At 46.6% G+C, this 15,901-nt stretch overlaps 1 protein-coding gene across 1 annotated transcript in view; it reads left to right on the top strand.

Moving 5' to 3' along the window:
- LOC115126250 (ephrin type-A receptor 5) overlaps positions 1–15,901 on the top strand; it is a 241,084-nt gene that overhangs the window by 169,362 nt on the left and 55,821 nt on the right. The window contains exons 11-14 of the mRNA XM_065007686.1: positions 6–191; positions 2,529–2,590; positions 4,307–4,516; positions 7,930–8,079. Coding sequence (XP_064863758.1) covers positions 6–191; positions 2,529–2,590; positions 4,307–4,516; positions 7,930–8,079 — 608 coding nt within the window. The remainder of the gene's footprint in view (positions 1–5; positions 192–2,528; positions 2,591–4,306; positions 4,517–7,929; positions 8,080–15,901) is intronic.

A 15,901-nucleotide genomic window follows, 5' to 3' on the forward strand; every position in this document is an offset into this window, starting at 1 on the left:
TCCAGGTGAGTTCGGGGAGGTGTGTAGTGGACCCCTTCGTCTGCCTGGTAAGAAGGAGTTCCCAGTAGCCATTAAGACCCTGAAGGCAGGTTACACAGAACGACAACGGCGGGACTTCCTAGGGGAGGCGTCCATCATGGGACAGTTTGATCATCCAAACATCATCCACCTGGAAGGCGTGGTCACCAAGAGTACGTCTTATTTCATGTCATTCTGTCTGTAAAAATACAGTTGAAGTCGGAAGTTTACATACACCTTAGCCAATTACATTTAAACTCAGTTTTTCACAATTCCTGACATTTAATCCTAGTAAAGTTTTGCTGTCTTAGGCCAGTTAGGATCACCACTTTATTTTAAGAATGTGAAATGTCAGAATAATAGTAAAGAGATTGATTTATTTCAGCTTTCATCACATTCCCAGTGGATCAGAAGTTTACATACACTCAATTAGTATTTGGTAGCATTGCCTTTAAATTGTTTAACATGGGTCAAACATTTCGGGTAGCCTTCCACAAGATTCCCATAAGTTGGGTGAATTTTGGCCCATTCTTTCTGACAGAGCTGGTGTAATGGAGTCAGCTTTGTAGGCCTCCTTTCTCACACACGCTTTTTCAGTTCTGCCCACACATTTTCTATTGGATTGAGGTCAGGGCTTAGTGATGGCCACTCCAATACCTTGACTTTGTCCTTAAGACATTTTCCTAAAACTTTGAAAATATACTTGGGGTCATTGTCCATTTGCAAGACCCATTTGCGACCAAGCTTTAACTTCCTGACTGTCTTGAGATGTTGCTTCAATATATCCACATCACTTTCCTTTCTCATGAGCCATCTATTTTATGAAGTGCACCAGTCCCTCCTGCAGCAAAGCACCCCCACAACATGATGCTTCCACCCCCATGCTTCACGGTTGGGATGGTGTTCTTCGGCTTGCAAGCCTACCCATTTTTCCTCCAAACATAAAGATGGTCATTATGGCCAAAAATGTATATTTTTGTTTCCTCAGACCAGAGGACATTTCTCCAAAAAGTATGGTCTTTTTCCCCATGTGCAGTTGCAAACAGTAGTCTGGCTTTTTTATGGCGGTTTTGGAGCAGTGGCTTCTTCCTTGCTGAGCGGTCTTTCAGGTTATCTCGATATAGCACTTGTTTTATTGTGGATATAGATACTTGTGTACCTGTTTCCTCCAGCATCTTCACAAGGTCCTTTGCAGTTCTTCTGGGAATGATTTGCACTTTTCGCACCAAAGTACGTTCATCTCTAGGAGACAGAACGCATCTCCTTCCTGAGCGGTATGACGGCTGCGTGGTCCCATGGTGTTTATACTTGCGTACTATTGTTTGTACAGATTAACGTGGCACCTTCAGGCTTTTGGAAATTGCTCCCAAGGATGAACCAGACTTATGGAGGTCTACATTGTTTTCTTAGGTTTTGGCTGATATATTTAGATTTTCCCAAGATGTCAAGCAAAGAGGCATGGAGTTTGAAGGTAGACCTTGAAATACATCCACAGGTACACATCCAATTGACTCAAATGATGTCAATTAGCCTATCAGAAGCTTCTAAAGCCATGACATCATTTCTGGAATTTTCCAAGCTGTTTAAAGGCACAGTCAACTTAGTGTATGTACATTTCTGACCCACTGGAATTGTGATAAAGTGAATTATATGTGAAATGATCTGTCTGTAAACAATTGTGAAAAATTACTTGTGTCATGCACAAAGTAGATGTCCAAACCGACTTGCCAAAACTATAGTTTGCTAACAATACATTTGTGGAGTGGTTGTAAAACGAGTTTTAAAGACTCCAACCTAAGTGTATGTAAACATCCGACTTCAACTGTACATGCTGTGTATATTGTCTGTATTAATACATGTTGTGTATATTGTCTGTGTTAATACATGTGTATATTGTCTGTATTAATACATGTTGTGTATATTGTCTGTATTAATACATGCTGTGTGTATTGTCTGTATTAATACATGTGTGTATTGTCTGTATTAATACATGTTGTGTGTATTGTCTGTATTAATACATGTTGTGTGTATTGTCTGTATTAATACATGTTGTGTATATTGTCTGTATTAATACATGTGTATATTGTCTGTATTAATACATGTTGTGTATATTGTCTGTGTTAATACATGCTGTGTATACTGTCTGTATTAATACATGTGTGTATTGTCTGTATTAATACATGTGTGTATTGTCTGTATTAATACATGTTGTGTATATTGTCTGTGTTAATACATGCTGTGTATACTGTCTGTATTAATACATGTGTGTATTGTCTGTATTAATACATGTGTGTATTGTCTGTATTAATACATGTTGTGTATATTGTCTGTGTTAATACATGTGTATACTGTCTGTATTAATACATGTTGTGTATATTGTCTGTGTTAATACATGTTGTGTATATTGTCTGTGTTAATACATGCTGTGTTTATTGTCTATGAGGTTCCATTGCAGCGGTGATGTATCGCTCATCTGTTTGATATGATATTATTCTCTATTCTTTTGTCAGCAAAACCTGTGATGATCATCACGGAGTACATGGAGAATGGATCACTAGACACCTTCCTCAAGGTAAACCATGTGGATCACTAGACACCTTCCTCAAGGTAAACCATGTGGATCACTAGACACCTTCCTCAAGGTAAACCATGTGGATCACTAGACACCTTCCTCAAGGTAAACCATGTGGATCACTAGACACCTTCCTCAAGGTAAACCATGTGGATCACTAGACACCTTCCTCAAGGTAAACCATGTGGATCACTAGACACCTTCCTCAAGGTAAACCATGTGGATCACTAGACACCTTCCTCAAGGTAAACCATGTGGATCACTAGACACCTTCCTCAAGGTAAACCATGTGGATCACTAGACACCTTCCTCAAGGTAAACCATGTGGATCACTAGACACCTTCCTCAAGGTAAACCATGTGGATCACTAGACACCTTCCTCAAGGTAAACCATGTGGATCACTAGACACCTTCCTCAAGGTAAATCATGTGGATCACTAGACACCTTCCTCAAGGTAAACCATGTGGATCACTAGACACCTTCCTCAAGGTAAACCATGTGGATCACTAGACACCCATGTGGATCACTAGACACCTTCCTCAAGGTCCCAAATGCCACCTCATTCCCTTTTACAATCCCTTTACCTTGCAGTACTTTAGACCAGGGACACCCCATTCCCTTTTACAATCCCTTTACCTTGCAGTACTTTAGACCAGGGACACCCCATTCCCTTTTACAATCCCTTTACCTTGCAGTACTTTAGACCAGGGACACCCCATTCCCTTTTACAATCCCTTTACCTTGCAGTACTTTAGACCAGGGACACCCCATTCCCTTTTACAATCCCTTTACCTTGCACTACTTTAGACCAGGGACACCCCATTCCCTTTTACAATCCCTTTACAGTGCACTACTTTCGACCAGGGCCCATTGGGGAATAGAGTGTGTGCCCCCGATCAAGAATAGTACATTATAATGGGAATGGGGTGTCCCTGGTCAAAGGTAGTGCATTATAATGGGAATGGGGTGTCCCTGGTCAAAGGTAGTGCATTATAATGGGAATGGGGTGTCCCTGGTGTGTTATAATGGGAATGGGGTGTCCCTGGTGTGTTATAATGGGAATGGGGTGTCCCTGGTGTGTTATAATGGGAATGGGGTGTCCCTGGTGTGTTATAATGAGAATAGGGTGTCCCTGGTGTGTTATAATGGGAATGGGGTGTCCCTGGTGTGTTATAATGGGAATGGGGTGTCCCTGGTGTGTTATAATGAGAATGGGGTGTCCTCTGGTCAAAGGTAGTGCATTATAATGGGAATGGGGTGTCCCTGGTGTGTTATAATGGGAATGGGGTGTCCCTGGTGTGTTATAATGAGAATGGGGTGTCCCTGGTGTGTTATAATGAGAATGGGGTGTCCCTGGTGTGTTATAATGGGAATGGGGTGTCCCTGGTGTGTTATAATGATAATGGGGTGTCCCTGGTGTGTTATAATGAGAATAGGGTTCCCTGGTGTGTTATAATGGGAATGGGGTGTCCCTGGTCAAAGGTAGTGCATTATAATGGGAATGGGGTGTCCCTGGTCAAAGGTAGTGCATTATAATGGGAATGGGGTGTCCCTGGTCAAAGGTAGTGCATTATAAAGGGAATGGTGTGTCCCTGGTCAAAGGTAGTGCATTATAATGGGAATGGGGTGTCCCTGGTCAAAGGTAGTGCATTATAAAGGGAATGGTGTGTCATTAGGGATGTACTCTGAGCTTTTCCTCCCTCTTCTTCCTGTAGAAGAACGATGGCCAGTTCACAGTGATCCAGCTGGTTGGGATGCTGCGTGGTATGGCGTCAGGCATGCGCTACCTGTGTGACATTGGATACGTGCACCGGGACCTGGCGGCGCGTAACATCCTGGTCAACAGCAACCTGGTGTGTAAGGTGTCTGACTTTGGCCTGTCCAGAGTCCTGGAGGATGATGCCGAGGCTGCATATACGACCAGGGTAAGTGTCTGTCTGTCTGCGTGTCTGTCTGCCTGTCTGTCTGTGTCTGCCTGTCTGTGTCTGCCTGTCTGTCTTCCTGTCACACAATGACTCACACACTCATCCCCAACATGACTTGTTATTAGTTAACCCTCTGCAGCAGCACAGCCATGATTCTCCTGTCTCTGCCTGTCTGTCTCTAAGTCTTCCTGTCTGTCTCTGTGTCTGCCTGTCTGTCTCTGTGTCTTCCTGTCTGTCTCTGTGTCTGCCTGTCTGTCTCTGTGTCTGCCTGTCTGTCTCTGTGTCTGCCTGTCTGTCTCTGTGTCTGCCTGTTTGTGTGTCTCTTTGTTTCTGTGTCCATCGTCTCTTCTAGCTCTACTGATTCCAATTGACCACTACATAGAGGGACAGCCGGGGGGGCTTGACAGGGAGAGAGTGCAAGTGAAGGATAGTGACAGGGTGGGAGGAGGGAGTGTGCACGTGAAGCATGGCATGCTCACAGTGCTCTGTGAGGTCTGAGGCTCATATGTGAGAGCTCTGAGTGTGCGTGTGTGTAGCAGTGTTAGCTAGCTGTTTCTACTTGGCTGTCTCAGGCAGTGTGTATGTAGCAGTGTTAGTTAGCTGTCTGAGGCAGTGTGTATGTAGCAGTGTTAGTTAGCTGTCTGAGGCAGTGTGTATGTAGCAGTGTTAGTTAGCTGTCAGAGGCAGTGTGTATGTAGCAGTGTTAGTTAGCTGTCAGAGGCAGTGTGTATGTAGCAGTGTTAGTTAGCTGTCTGAGGCAGTGTGTATGTAGCAGTGTTAGTTAGCTGTCTGAGGCAGTGTGTATGTAGCAGTGTTAGTTAGCTGTCTGAGGCAGTGTGTATGTAGCAGTGTTAGTTAGCTGTCTGAGGCAGTGTGTATGTAGCAGTGTTAGTTAGCTGTCTGAGGCAGTGTGTATGTAGCAGTGTTAGTTAGCTGTCTGAGGCAGTGTGTATGTAGGAGAGATGTTAATTAAACTAATGCGTGATAGTGAGAAGGAGAGATGTTAATTAAACTAATGTGTGATAGTGAGAAGGAGAGATGTTAATTAAACATTATGGGTGGTAGTGAGAAGGAGAGATGTTAATTAAACTAATGTGTGATAGTGAGAAGGAGAGATGTTAATTAAACTAATGTGTGATAGTGAGAAGGAGAGATGTTAATTAAACTAATGCGTGATAGTGAGAAGGAGAGATGTTAATTAAACTAATGCGTGGTGGTGGGAAGGAGAGATGTTAATTAAACTAATGCGTGATAGTGAGAAGGAGAGATGTTAATTAAACTAATGGGTGGTAGTGGGAAGGAGAGATGTTAATTAAACTAATACGTGGTAGTGGGAAGGAGAGATGTTAATTAAACTAATGCGTGATAGTGAGAAGGAGAGATGTTAATTAAACTAATGCGTGATAGTGAGAAGGAGAGATGTTAATTAAACTAATGAGTGGTAGTGGGAAGGAGAGATGTCATGTGGGAAAACGCCTGTTTTTCACTCGATCTGTCCAATTTATCACCTCACCGCCTCTAAAATGTAAATAAAACACTCTAAAGAGTTGATATAATGTGTCATTACATACCTATTGGAAGGTTTGTGTCGAATTTGAATCAGGTTTTTAGGGCGGTGCTAAAGTGATCTTCAGAACAGCGGCTTTGAGAATGATGATCGCATGCAATGACGACGCAAAAAACGACTAGGTTTCCCCCCCCTTACCCCCGTCACTGTCCATTTCTTATTTCTAAAGGATGAGAGAAGTGCTACACCTGGTGGAGAGAGATTGTAAGACAGAAATAGTTGCTTTATGCGTGCTGTACGTTACGACATGACACGTCACGATGCAACAGAGGGTCCGTTTTTTCAACTTTTCTCCAATACTACAGAGCCATTACCATGTCGATCAACTCTTGAATAGAAACCTAGTTCACACCCCAGATGTTGCAGTCAACACAGTCGCTACAGTCCCATTAGTTTTCTTTGCAGCCTCGTTTGAATGTCGCGGATGCGCACATTTGTACGGAATAGGGTGAGTTTACATTAGCTGTCTCTGCTTAGCTGTCTGAGGCAGTGTGTGTATGTAGCAGTGTTAGCTAGCTGTCTCTCCTTGGTTGTCTGAGGCAGTGTGTGTATGTAGCAGTGTTAGCTAGCTGTCTCTACTTGGCTGTCTGAGGCAGTGTGTGTATGTAGCAGTGTTAGCTAGCTGTCTCTACTTGGCTGTCTGAGGCAGTGTGTGTATGTAGCAGTGTTAACTAGCTGTCTCTACTTGGCTGTCTGAGGCAGTGTGTATGTAGCAGTGTTAGCTAGCTGTCTCTACTTGGCTGTCTGAGGCAGTGTGTATGTAGCAGTGTTAGCTAGCTGTCTCTACTTGGCTGTCTGAGGCAGTGTGTGTATGTAGCAGTGTTAACTAGCTGTCTCTACTTGGCTGTCTGAGGCAGTGTGTGTATGTAGCAGTGTTAACTAGCTGTCTCTACTTGGCTGTCTGAGGCAGTGTGTGTATGTAGCAGTGTTAACTAGCTGTCTCTACTTGGCTGTCTGAGGCAGTGTGTATGTAGCAGTGTTAGCTAGCTGTCTCTACTTGGCTGTCTGAGGCAGTGTGTGTATGTAGCAGTGTTAGCTAGCTGTCTACTTGGCTGTCTGAGGCAGTTTGTATGTAGCAGTGTTAGCTAGCTGTCTCTACTTGGCTGTCTGAGGCAGTGTGTGTATGTAGCAGTGTTAACTAGCTGTCTCTACTTGGCTGTCTGAGGCAGTGTGTATGTAGCAGTGTTAGCTAGCTGTCTCTACTTGGCTGTCTGAGGCAGTGTGTATGTAGCAGTGTTAGCTAGCTGTCTCTACTTGGCTGTCTGAGGCAGTGTGTGTATGTAGCAGTGTTAACTAGCTGTCTCTACTTGGCTGTCTGAGGCAGTGTGTATGTAGCAGTGTTAGCTAGCTGTCTGAGGCAGTTTGTATGTAGCAGTGTTAGCTAGCTGTCTCTACTTGGCTGTCTGAGGCAGTGTGTGTGTAGGAGTGTTAGCTAGCTGTCTCTACTTGGCTGTCTGAGGCAGTGTGTATGTAGCAGTGTTAGCTAGCTGTCTCTACTTGGCTGTCTGAGGCAGTGTGTGTATGTAGCAGTGTTAGCTAGCTGTCTTTACTTGGCTGTCTGAGGCAGTGTGTGTGTAGCAGTGTTAGCTAGCTTTCTCCATTTTGCTTTCTAAACCTGATAATTGCGCTGTGCTGCCCAGATTGTGCAGGTTCTGTCACTGACACTGCATCCAGGACAGCCAATTAGCATGCAGCACAATCTCCAGGACAGCCAATTAACACGTAGCACAGTCTCCAGGACATATCTATATTCTTGCTCTGTCTGAGAGCCACACATAGCCTGTACACATCATTCTCCATCCTAAAATAACCATCTGAATGTTGTTGATATGTTTCTCTCTCTCAGGGCGGTAAAATCCCTATCCGCTGGACAGCTCCAGAAGCGATAGCGTTCAGGAAGTTCACCTCCGCCTCTGACGTGTGGAGCTACGGCATCGCCATGTGGGAAGTGATGTCATACGGAGAGAGACCCTACTGGGAGATGAGTAACCAGGATGTAAGTCTTCTTCTCAATTGCCACCAATGGTAGGATTTATTGAGCTTGTGGATTGTTGGATTTATTGAGCTCGTGGATGGTAGGATTTATTGAGCTAGTGGATGGTTGGATTTATTGAGCTAGTGGATGGTAGGATTTATTGAGCTAGTTGGTGATAGGATTTAATAAGCTAATGGATGGTAGAATTTATTGAGCTAGTAAATGGTTGGATTTATTGAGCTAGTGGATGGTTGCATTTATTGAGCTAGTGGATGGTTGTATTTATTGAGCTAGTGGATGGTAAGATTTATTGAGCTAGTGGATGGTAGGATTTATTGAGCTAGTGGATGGTAGGATTTATTGAGCTAGTGGATAGTTGGATTTATTGAGCTAGTGGATAGTTGGATTCATTGAGCTAGTGGATAGTTGGATTCATTGAGCTAGTGGATAGTTGGATTCATTGAGCTAGTGGAGAGTTGGATTCATTGAGCTAGTGGATAGTTGGATTCATTGAGCTAGTGGATAGTTGGATTTATTGAGCTAGTGGATAGTTGGATTCATTGAGCTAGTGGATAGTTGGATTCATTGAGCTAGTGGATAGTTGGATTTATTGAGCTAGTGGATAGTTGGATTCATTGAGCTAGTGGATAGTTGGATTTATTGAGCTAGTGGATGGTAGGATTTATTGAGCTAGTAAATGGTTGGATTTATTGAGCTAGTGGATGGTTGCATTTATTGAGCTAGTGGATGGTTGTATTTATTGAGCTAGTGGATGGTAAGATTTATTGAGCTAGTGGATGGTAGGATTTATTGAGCTAGTGGATGGTAGGATTTATTGAGCTAGTGGATAGTTGGATTTATTGAGCTAGTGGATAGTTGGATTTATTGAGCTAGTGGATAGTTGGATTCATTGAGCTAGTGGATAGTTGGATTCATTGAGCTAGTGGATAGTTGGATTCATTGAGCTAGTGGAGAGTTGGATTCATTGAGCTAGTGGATAGTTGGATTCATTGAGCTAGTGGATAGTTGGATTCATTGAGCTAGTGGAGAGTTGGATTCATTGAGCTAGTGGATAGTTGGATTCATTGAGCTAGTGGATAGTTGGATTTATTGAGCTAGTGGATAGTTGGATTCATTGAGCTAGTGGATAGTTGGATTCATTGAGCTAGTGGATAGTTGGATTTATTGAGCTAGTGGATAGTTGGATTCATTGAGCTAGTGGATAGTTGGATTTATTGAGCTAGTGGATGGTAGGATTTATTGAGCTAGTGGATAGTTGGATTTATTGAGCTAGTGGATAGTTGGATTCATTGAGCTAGTGGATAGTTGGATTTATTGAGCTAGTGGATGGTAGGACTTATTGAGCTAGTGGATAGTTGGATTCATTGAGCTAGTGGATAGTTGGATTCATTGAGCTAGTGGATAGTTGGATTTATTGAGCTAGTGGATAGTTGGATTCATTGAGCTAGTGGATGGTAGGATTTATTGAGCTAGTGGATGGTAGGATTTATTGAGCTAGTGGATGGTAGGATTTATTGAGCTAGTGGATAGTTGGATTCATTGAGCTAGTGGATAGTTGGATTCATTGAGCTAGTGGATAGTTGGATTCATTGAGCTAGTGGATGGTTGGATTCATTGAGCTAGTGGATAGTTGCTGTCCATCATTAGAACAAAGTACTCCTTTTTAATGTCACAGACTACAAGCTACTCTACTTATCAGATATTTATTCCATATTACCAATGTATTCCTTTACAGTCACCAGACTGTAAGACCCAGGAACCAGAGAATATAGGCTGTCTTTATCCGTCAATTATATTACGGGGCCACTGACTGTAAGTGTTATCCAGAAAATGGAGGTGAAATGTGTAATGTCTTAGTAGCCAGGAGGGGAATGGCTAAGAGAGGAGTGTCTTAGTAGCCAGGAGGGAAATGGATAAGCGAGGAGTGTCTTATTAGCCAGGAGGGGATTGGCTAAGAGAGGAGTGTCTTAGTAGCCAGGAGGGGAATGGCTAAGAGAGGAGTGTCTTAGTAGCCAGGAGGGAGATGGCTAAGAGAGGAGATGGAGACCTATTAAGAACAGGAGAAACAGAGAAGTGGTAGTGAATGTGTCTGACAGGGGAGAGAGAGAGAAATTAAGAGGATGGAGAGAGAGAGACAGAGTGATGGGGATGGAGAGAGAGAGAGACAGAGTGATGGAGAGAGAGACAGAGTGATGGGGATGGAGAGAGAGAGAGACAGAGTGATGGAGAGAGAGACAGAGTGATGGGGATGGAGAGAGAGAGACAGAGTGATGGGGATGGAGAGAGAGAGACAGAGTGATGGGGATGGACAGAGAGAGAGACAGAGTGATGGGGATGGAGAGAGAGAGAGTGATGGGGATGGAGAGAGAGAGATGGCGATGGAGAGAGAGAGAGAGACAGAGTGATGGCGATGGAGAGAGAGAGAGACAGAGTGATGGGGATGGAGAGAGAGAGAGACAGAGTGATGGGGATGGAGAGAGAGAGAGAGACAGAGTGATGGGGATGGAGAGAGAGAGACAGAGTGATGGGGATGGAGAGAGAGAGAGAGAGTGATGGGGATGGAGAGAGAGAGAGACAGAGTGATGGGGATGGAGAGAGAGAGAGACAGAGTGATGGCGATGAAGAGAGAGAGAGACAGACAGAGTGATGGCGATGGAGAGAGAGAGACAGAGTGATGGCGATGGAGAGAGAGAGAGACAGAGTGATGGGGATGGAGAGAGAGAGAGAGTGATGGGGATGGAGAGAGAGACAGAGTGCTAGGGATTGAGAGCGAGACAGAGTGATGGGGAGAGAGAGACAGAGTGATGGCGATGGAGAGAGAGACAGAGTGATGGGGATTGAGAGTGAGACAGAGTGATGGGGATGGAGAGAGAGACAGAGTGCTGGGGATTGAGAGAGAGACAGTGATGGGGATTGAGAGAGAGACAGAGTGATGGGGATGGAGAGAGAGAGAGAGTGATGGGGATGGAGAGAGAGACAGAGTGCTAGGGATTGAGAGCGAGACAGAGTGATGGGGAGAGAGAGACAGAGTGATGGCGATGGAGAGAGAGACAGAGTGATGGGGATTGAGAGTGAGACAGAGTGATGGGGATGGAGAGAGAGACAGAGTGCTGGGGATTGAGAGAGAGACAGTGATGGGGATTGAGAGAGAAACAGAGTGATGGGGATGGAAAGAGAGAGACAGAGTGCTAGGGATTGAGAGCGAGACAGAGTGATGGGGATTGAGAGAGAAACAGAGTGATGGGGATGGAAAGAGAGAGACAGAGTGCTGGGGATTGAGAGAGAGACAGAGTGATGGGATGGAGAGAGAGAGAGAGACAGAGTGATGGGGATGGAGAGAGAGAGAGAGACAGAGTGATGGGGATGGAGAGAGAGAGAGAGAGACAGAGTGATGGCGATGGAGAGAGAGAGAGACAGAGTGATGGGGATGGAGAGAGAGACAGAGTGATGGGGATTGAGAGTGAGACAGAGTGATGGGGATTGAGAGAGAGACAGAGTGCTGGGGATTGAGAGAGAGACAGAGTGATGGGGATTGAGAGAGAAACAGAGTGATGGGGATGGAAAGAGAGAGACAGAGTGCTGGGGATTGAGAGAGAGACAGAGTGATGGCGATGGAGAGAGAGAGAGACAGAGTGATGGGGATGGAGAGAGAGAGACAGAGTGATGGGGATGGAGAGAGAGAGAGACAGAGTGATGGGGATGGAGAGAGAGAGAGACAGAGTGATGGCGATGGAGAGAGAGAGAGACAGAGTGATGGGGATGGAGAGAGAGAGAGACAGAGTGATGGGGATGGAGAGAGAGACAGAGTGCTAGGGATTGAGAGCGAGACAGAGTGATGGGGATTGAGAGAGAAACAGAGTGATGGGGATGGAAAGAGAGAGACAGAGTGCTGGGGATTGAGAGAGAGACAGAGTGATGGGATGGAGAGAGAGAGAGAGACAGAGTGATGGGGATGGAGAGAGAGAGAGAGACAGAGTGATGGGGATGGAGAGAGAGAGAGACAGAGTGATGGGGATGGAGAGAGAGACAGAGTGATGGGGATTGAGAGTGAGACAGAGTGATGGGGATGGAGAGAGAGACAGAGTGCTGGGGATTGAGAGAGAGACAGAGTGATGGGGATTGAGAGAGAAACAGAGTGATGGGGATGGAAAGAGAGAGACAGAGTGCTGGGGATTGAGAGAGAGAGACAGAGTGATGGGATGGAGAGAGAGAGAGAGACAGAGTGATGGGGATGGAGAGAGAGAGAGAGACAGAGTGATGGGGATGGAGAGAGAGACAGAGTGATGGGGATGGAGAGAGAGACAGAGTGATGGGGATGGAGAGAGAGAGCGAGACAGAGTGATGGGGATGGAGAGAGAGAGAGACAGAGTGATGGGGATGGAGAGAGAGAGAGAGAGACAGAGTGATGGGGATGGAGAGAGAGACAGAGTGATGGGGATGGAGAGAGAGACAGAGTGATGGGGATGGAGGGAGAGACAGAGTGATGGGGATGGAGAGAGAGAGAGACAGAGTGATGGGGATGGAGAGAGAGAGAGACAGAGTGATGGGGATGGAGGGAGAGACAGAGTGATGGGGATGGAGGGAGAGACAGAGTGATGGGGATGGAGGGAGAGACAGAGTGATGGGGATGGAGGGAGAGACAGAGTGATGGGGATGGGGAGATTGACAGAGTGATGGGGATGGAGAGAGAGACAGAGTGATGGGATGGAGAGAGAGAGAGAGACAGAGTGATGGGGATGGAGAGAGAGAGAGACAGAATGATGGGGATGGAGAGAGAGAGAGAGACAGAGTGATGAGGATGGAGAGAGAGATAGAGTGCTGGGGATGGAGAGAGAGACAGAGTGATGGGGATGGAGAGAGCGACAGAGTGATGGAGAGAGAGAGAGACAGAGTGATGGGGATGGAGAGAGAGACAGAGTGATGGGGATGGAGAGAGAGAGACAGAGTGATTGGGATGGAGAGAGAGAGACAGTGATGGGGATGGAGAGAGAGAGAGAGACAGGGTGATGAGGATGGAGAGAGAAAGAGACAGAGTGATGGGGATGGAGAGAGAGAGAGACAGAGTGATGGGGATGGAGAGAGAGATGGAGACAGAGTGATGGGGATGGAGAGAGAGAGTGATGGGGATGGAGAGAGAGAGAGACAGAGTGATGGGGATGGAGAGAGAGAGAGACAGAGTGATGGGGATGGAGAGAGAGACAGAGTGCTGGGGATTGAGAGCGAGACAGAGTGATGGGGAGAGAGAGACAGAGTGATGGCGATGGAGAGAGAGAGAGACAGAGTGATGGGGATGGAGAGAGAGAGAGAGAGACAGAGTGATGGGGATGGAGAGAGAGAGAGTGATGGCGATGGAGAGAGAGAGAGACAGAGTGATGGGGATGGAGAGAGAGAGACAGAGTGATGGGGATGGAGAGAGAGAGAGAGTGATGGGGATGGAGAGAGAGAGAGACAGAGTGATGGGGTTGGAGAGAGAGAGAGACAGAGTGATGGCGATGAAGAGAGAGAGAGACAGAGTGATGGCGATGAAGAGAGAGAGACAGAGTGATGGGGATGGAGAGAGAGAGACAGAGTGATGGTGATGGAGAGAGAGAGAGACAGAGTGATGGGGATGGAGAGAGAGACAGAGTGATGGGGATGGAGAGAGAGACAGAGTGATGGGGATTGAGAGTGAGACAGAGTGATGGGGATGGAGAGAGAGAGACAGAGTGCTGGGGATTGAGAGAGAGACAGAGTGATGGGATGGAAAGAGAGAGACAGAGTGCTGGGGATTGAGAGAGAGACAGAGTGATGGGGATTGAGAGAGAAACAGAGTGATGGGGATGGAAAGAGAGAGACAGAGTGCTGGGGATTGAGAGAGAGACAGAGTGATGGGATGGAGAGAGAGAGAGAGACAGAGTGATGGGGATGGAGAGAGAGAGAGACAGAGTGATGGGGATGGAGAGAGAGAGAGAGACAGAGTGATGGGGATGGAGAGAGAGACAGAGTGATGGGGATGGAGAGAGAGACAGAGTGATGGGGATGGAGGGAGAGACAGAGTGATGGGGATGGAGAGAGAGAGAGACAGAGTGATGGGGATGGAGAGAGAGAGAGACAGAGTGATGGGGATGGAGGGAGAGACAGAGTGATGGGGATGGAGGGAGAGACAGAGTGATGGGGATGGAGGGAGAGACAGAGTGATGGGGATGGAGAGATTGACAGAGTGATGGGGATGGAGAGAGAGACAGAGTGATGGGATGGAGAGAGAGAGAGAGACAGAGTGATGGGGATGGAGAGAGAGAGAGACAGAGTGATGGGGATGGAGAGAGAGAGAGACAGAGTGATGGGGATGGAGAGAGAGAGAGACAGAGTGATGGGGATGGAGAGAGAGAGAGACAGAATGATGGGGATGGAGAGAGAGAGAGAGACAGAGTGATGAGGATGGAGAGAGAGATAGAGTGCTGGGGATGGAGAGAGAGACAGAGTGATGGGGATGGAGAGAGAGACAGAGTGATGGAGAGAGAGAGAGACAGAGTGATGGGGATGGAGAGAGAGACAGAGTGATGGGGATGGAGAGAGAGAGACAGAGTGATTGGGATGGAGAGAGAGAGACAGTGATGGGGATGGAGAGAGAGAGAGAGACAGGGTGATGAGGATGGAGAGAGAAAGAGACAGAGTGATGGGGATGGAGAGAGAGAGAGACAGAGTGATGGGGATGGAGAGAGAGATGGAGACAGAGTGATGGGGATGGAGAGAGAGAGAGAGTGATGGGGATGGAGAGAGAGAGAGACAGAGTGATGGGGATGGAGAGAGAGAGAGACAGAGTGATGGGGATGGAGAGAGAGACAGAGTGCTGGGGATTGAGAGCGAGACAGAGTGATGGGGAGAGAGAGACAGAGTGATGGCGATGGAGAGAGAGAGAGACAGAGTGATGGGGATGGAGAGAGAGAAAGAGTGATGGGGATGCAGAGAGAGAGACAGAGTGATGGGGATGGAGAGAGAGAGAGAGAGACAGAGTGATGGGGATGGAGAGAGAGAGAGTGATGGCGATGGAGAGAGAGAGAGACAGAGTGATGGGGATGGAGAGAGAGAGACAGAGTGATGGGGATGGAGAGAGAGAGAGAGTGATGGGGATGGAGAGAGAGAGAGACAGAGTGATGGGGTTGGAGAGAGAGAGAGACAGAGTGATGGCGATGAAGAGAGAGAGAGACAGAGTGATGGCGATGAAGAGAGAGAGAGACAGAGTGATGGGGATGGAGAGAGAGAGAGACAGAGTGATGGCGATGGAGAGAGAGAGAGACAGAGTGATGGGGATGGAGAGAGAGACAGAGTGATGGGGATGGAGAGAGAGACAGAGTGATGGGGATTGAGAGTGAGACAGAGTGATGGGGATGGAGAGAGAGACAGAGTGCTGGGGATTGAGAGAGAGACAGAGTGATGGGGATTGAGAGAGAAACAGAGTGATGGGGATGGAAAGAGAGAGACAGAGTGCTGGGGATTGAGAGAGAGACAGAGTGATGGGATGGAGAGAGAGAGAGAGACAGAGTGATGGGGATGGAGAGAGAGAGAGAGACAGAGTGATGGGGATGGAGAGAGAGACAGAGTGATGGGGATGGAGGGAGAGACAGAGTGATGGGGATGGAGGGAGAGACAGAGTGATGGGGATGGAGGGAGAGACAGAGTGATGGGGATGGAGAGATTGACAGAGTGATGGGGATGGAGAGAGAGACAGAGTGATGGGATGGAGAGAGAGAGAGAGACAGAGTGATGGGGATGGAGAGAGAGAGAGACAGAGTGATGGGGATGGAGAGAGAGAGAGACAGAGTGATGGGGATGGAGAGAGAGA

Source organism: Oncorhynchus nerka, linkage group LG22 (assembly GCF_034236695.1).
Source record: "Oncorhynchus nerka isolate Pitt River linkage group LG22, Oner_Uvic_2.0, whole genome shotgun sequence".
In the NCBI taxonomy this organism is placed as follows: Eukaryota; Metazoa; Chordata; class Actinopteri; order Salmoniformes; family Salmonidae; genus Oncorhynchus; species Oncorhynchus nerka.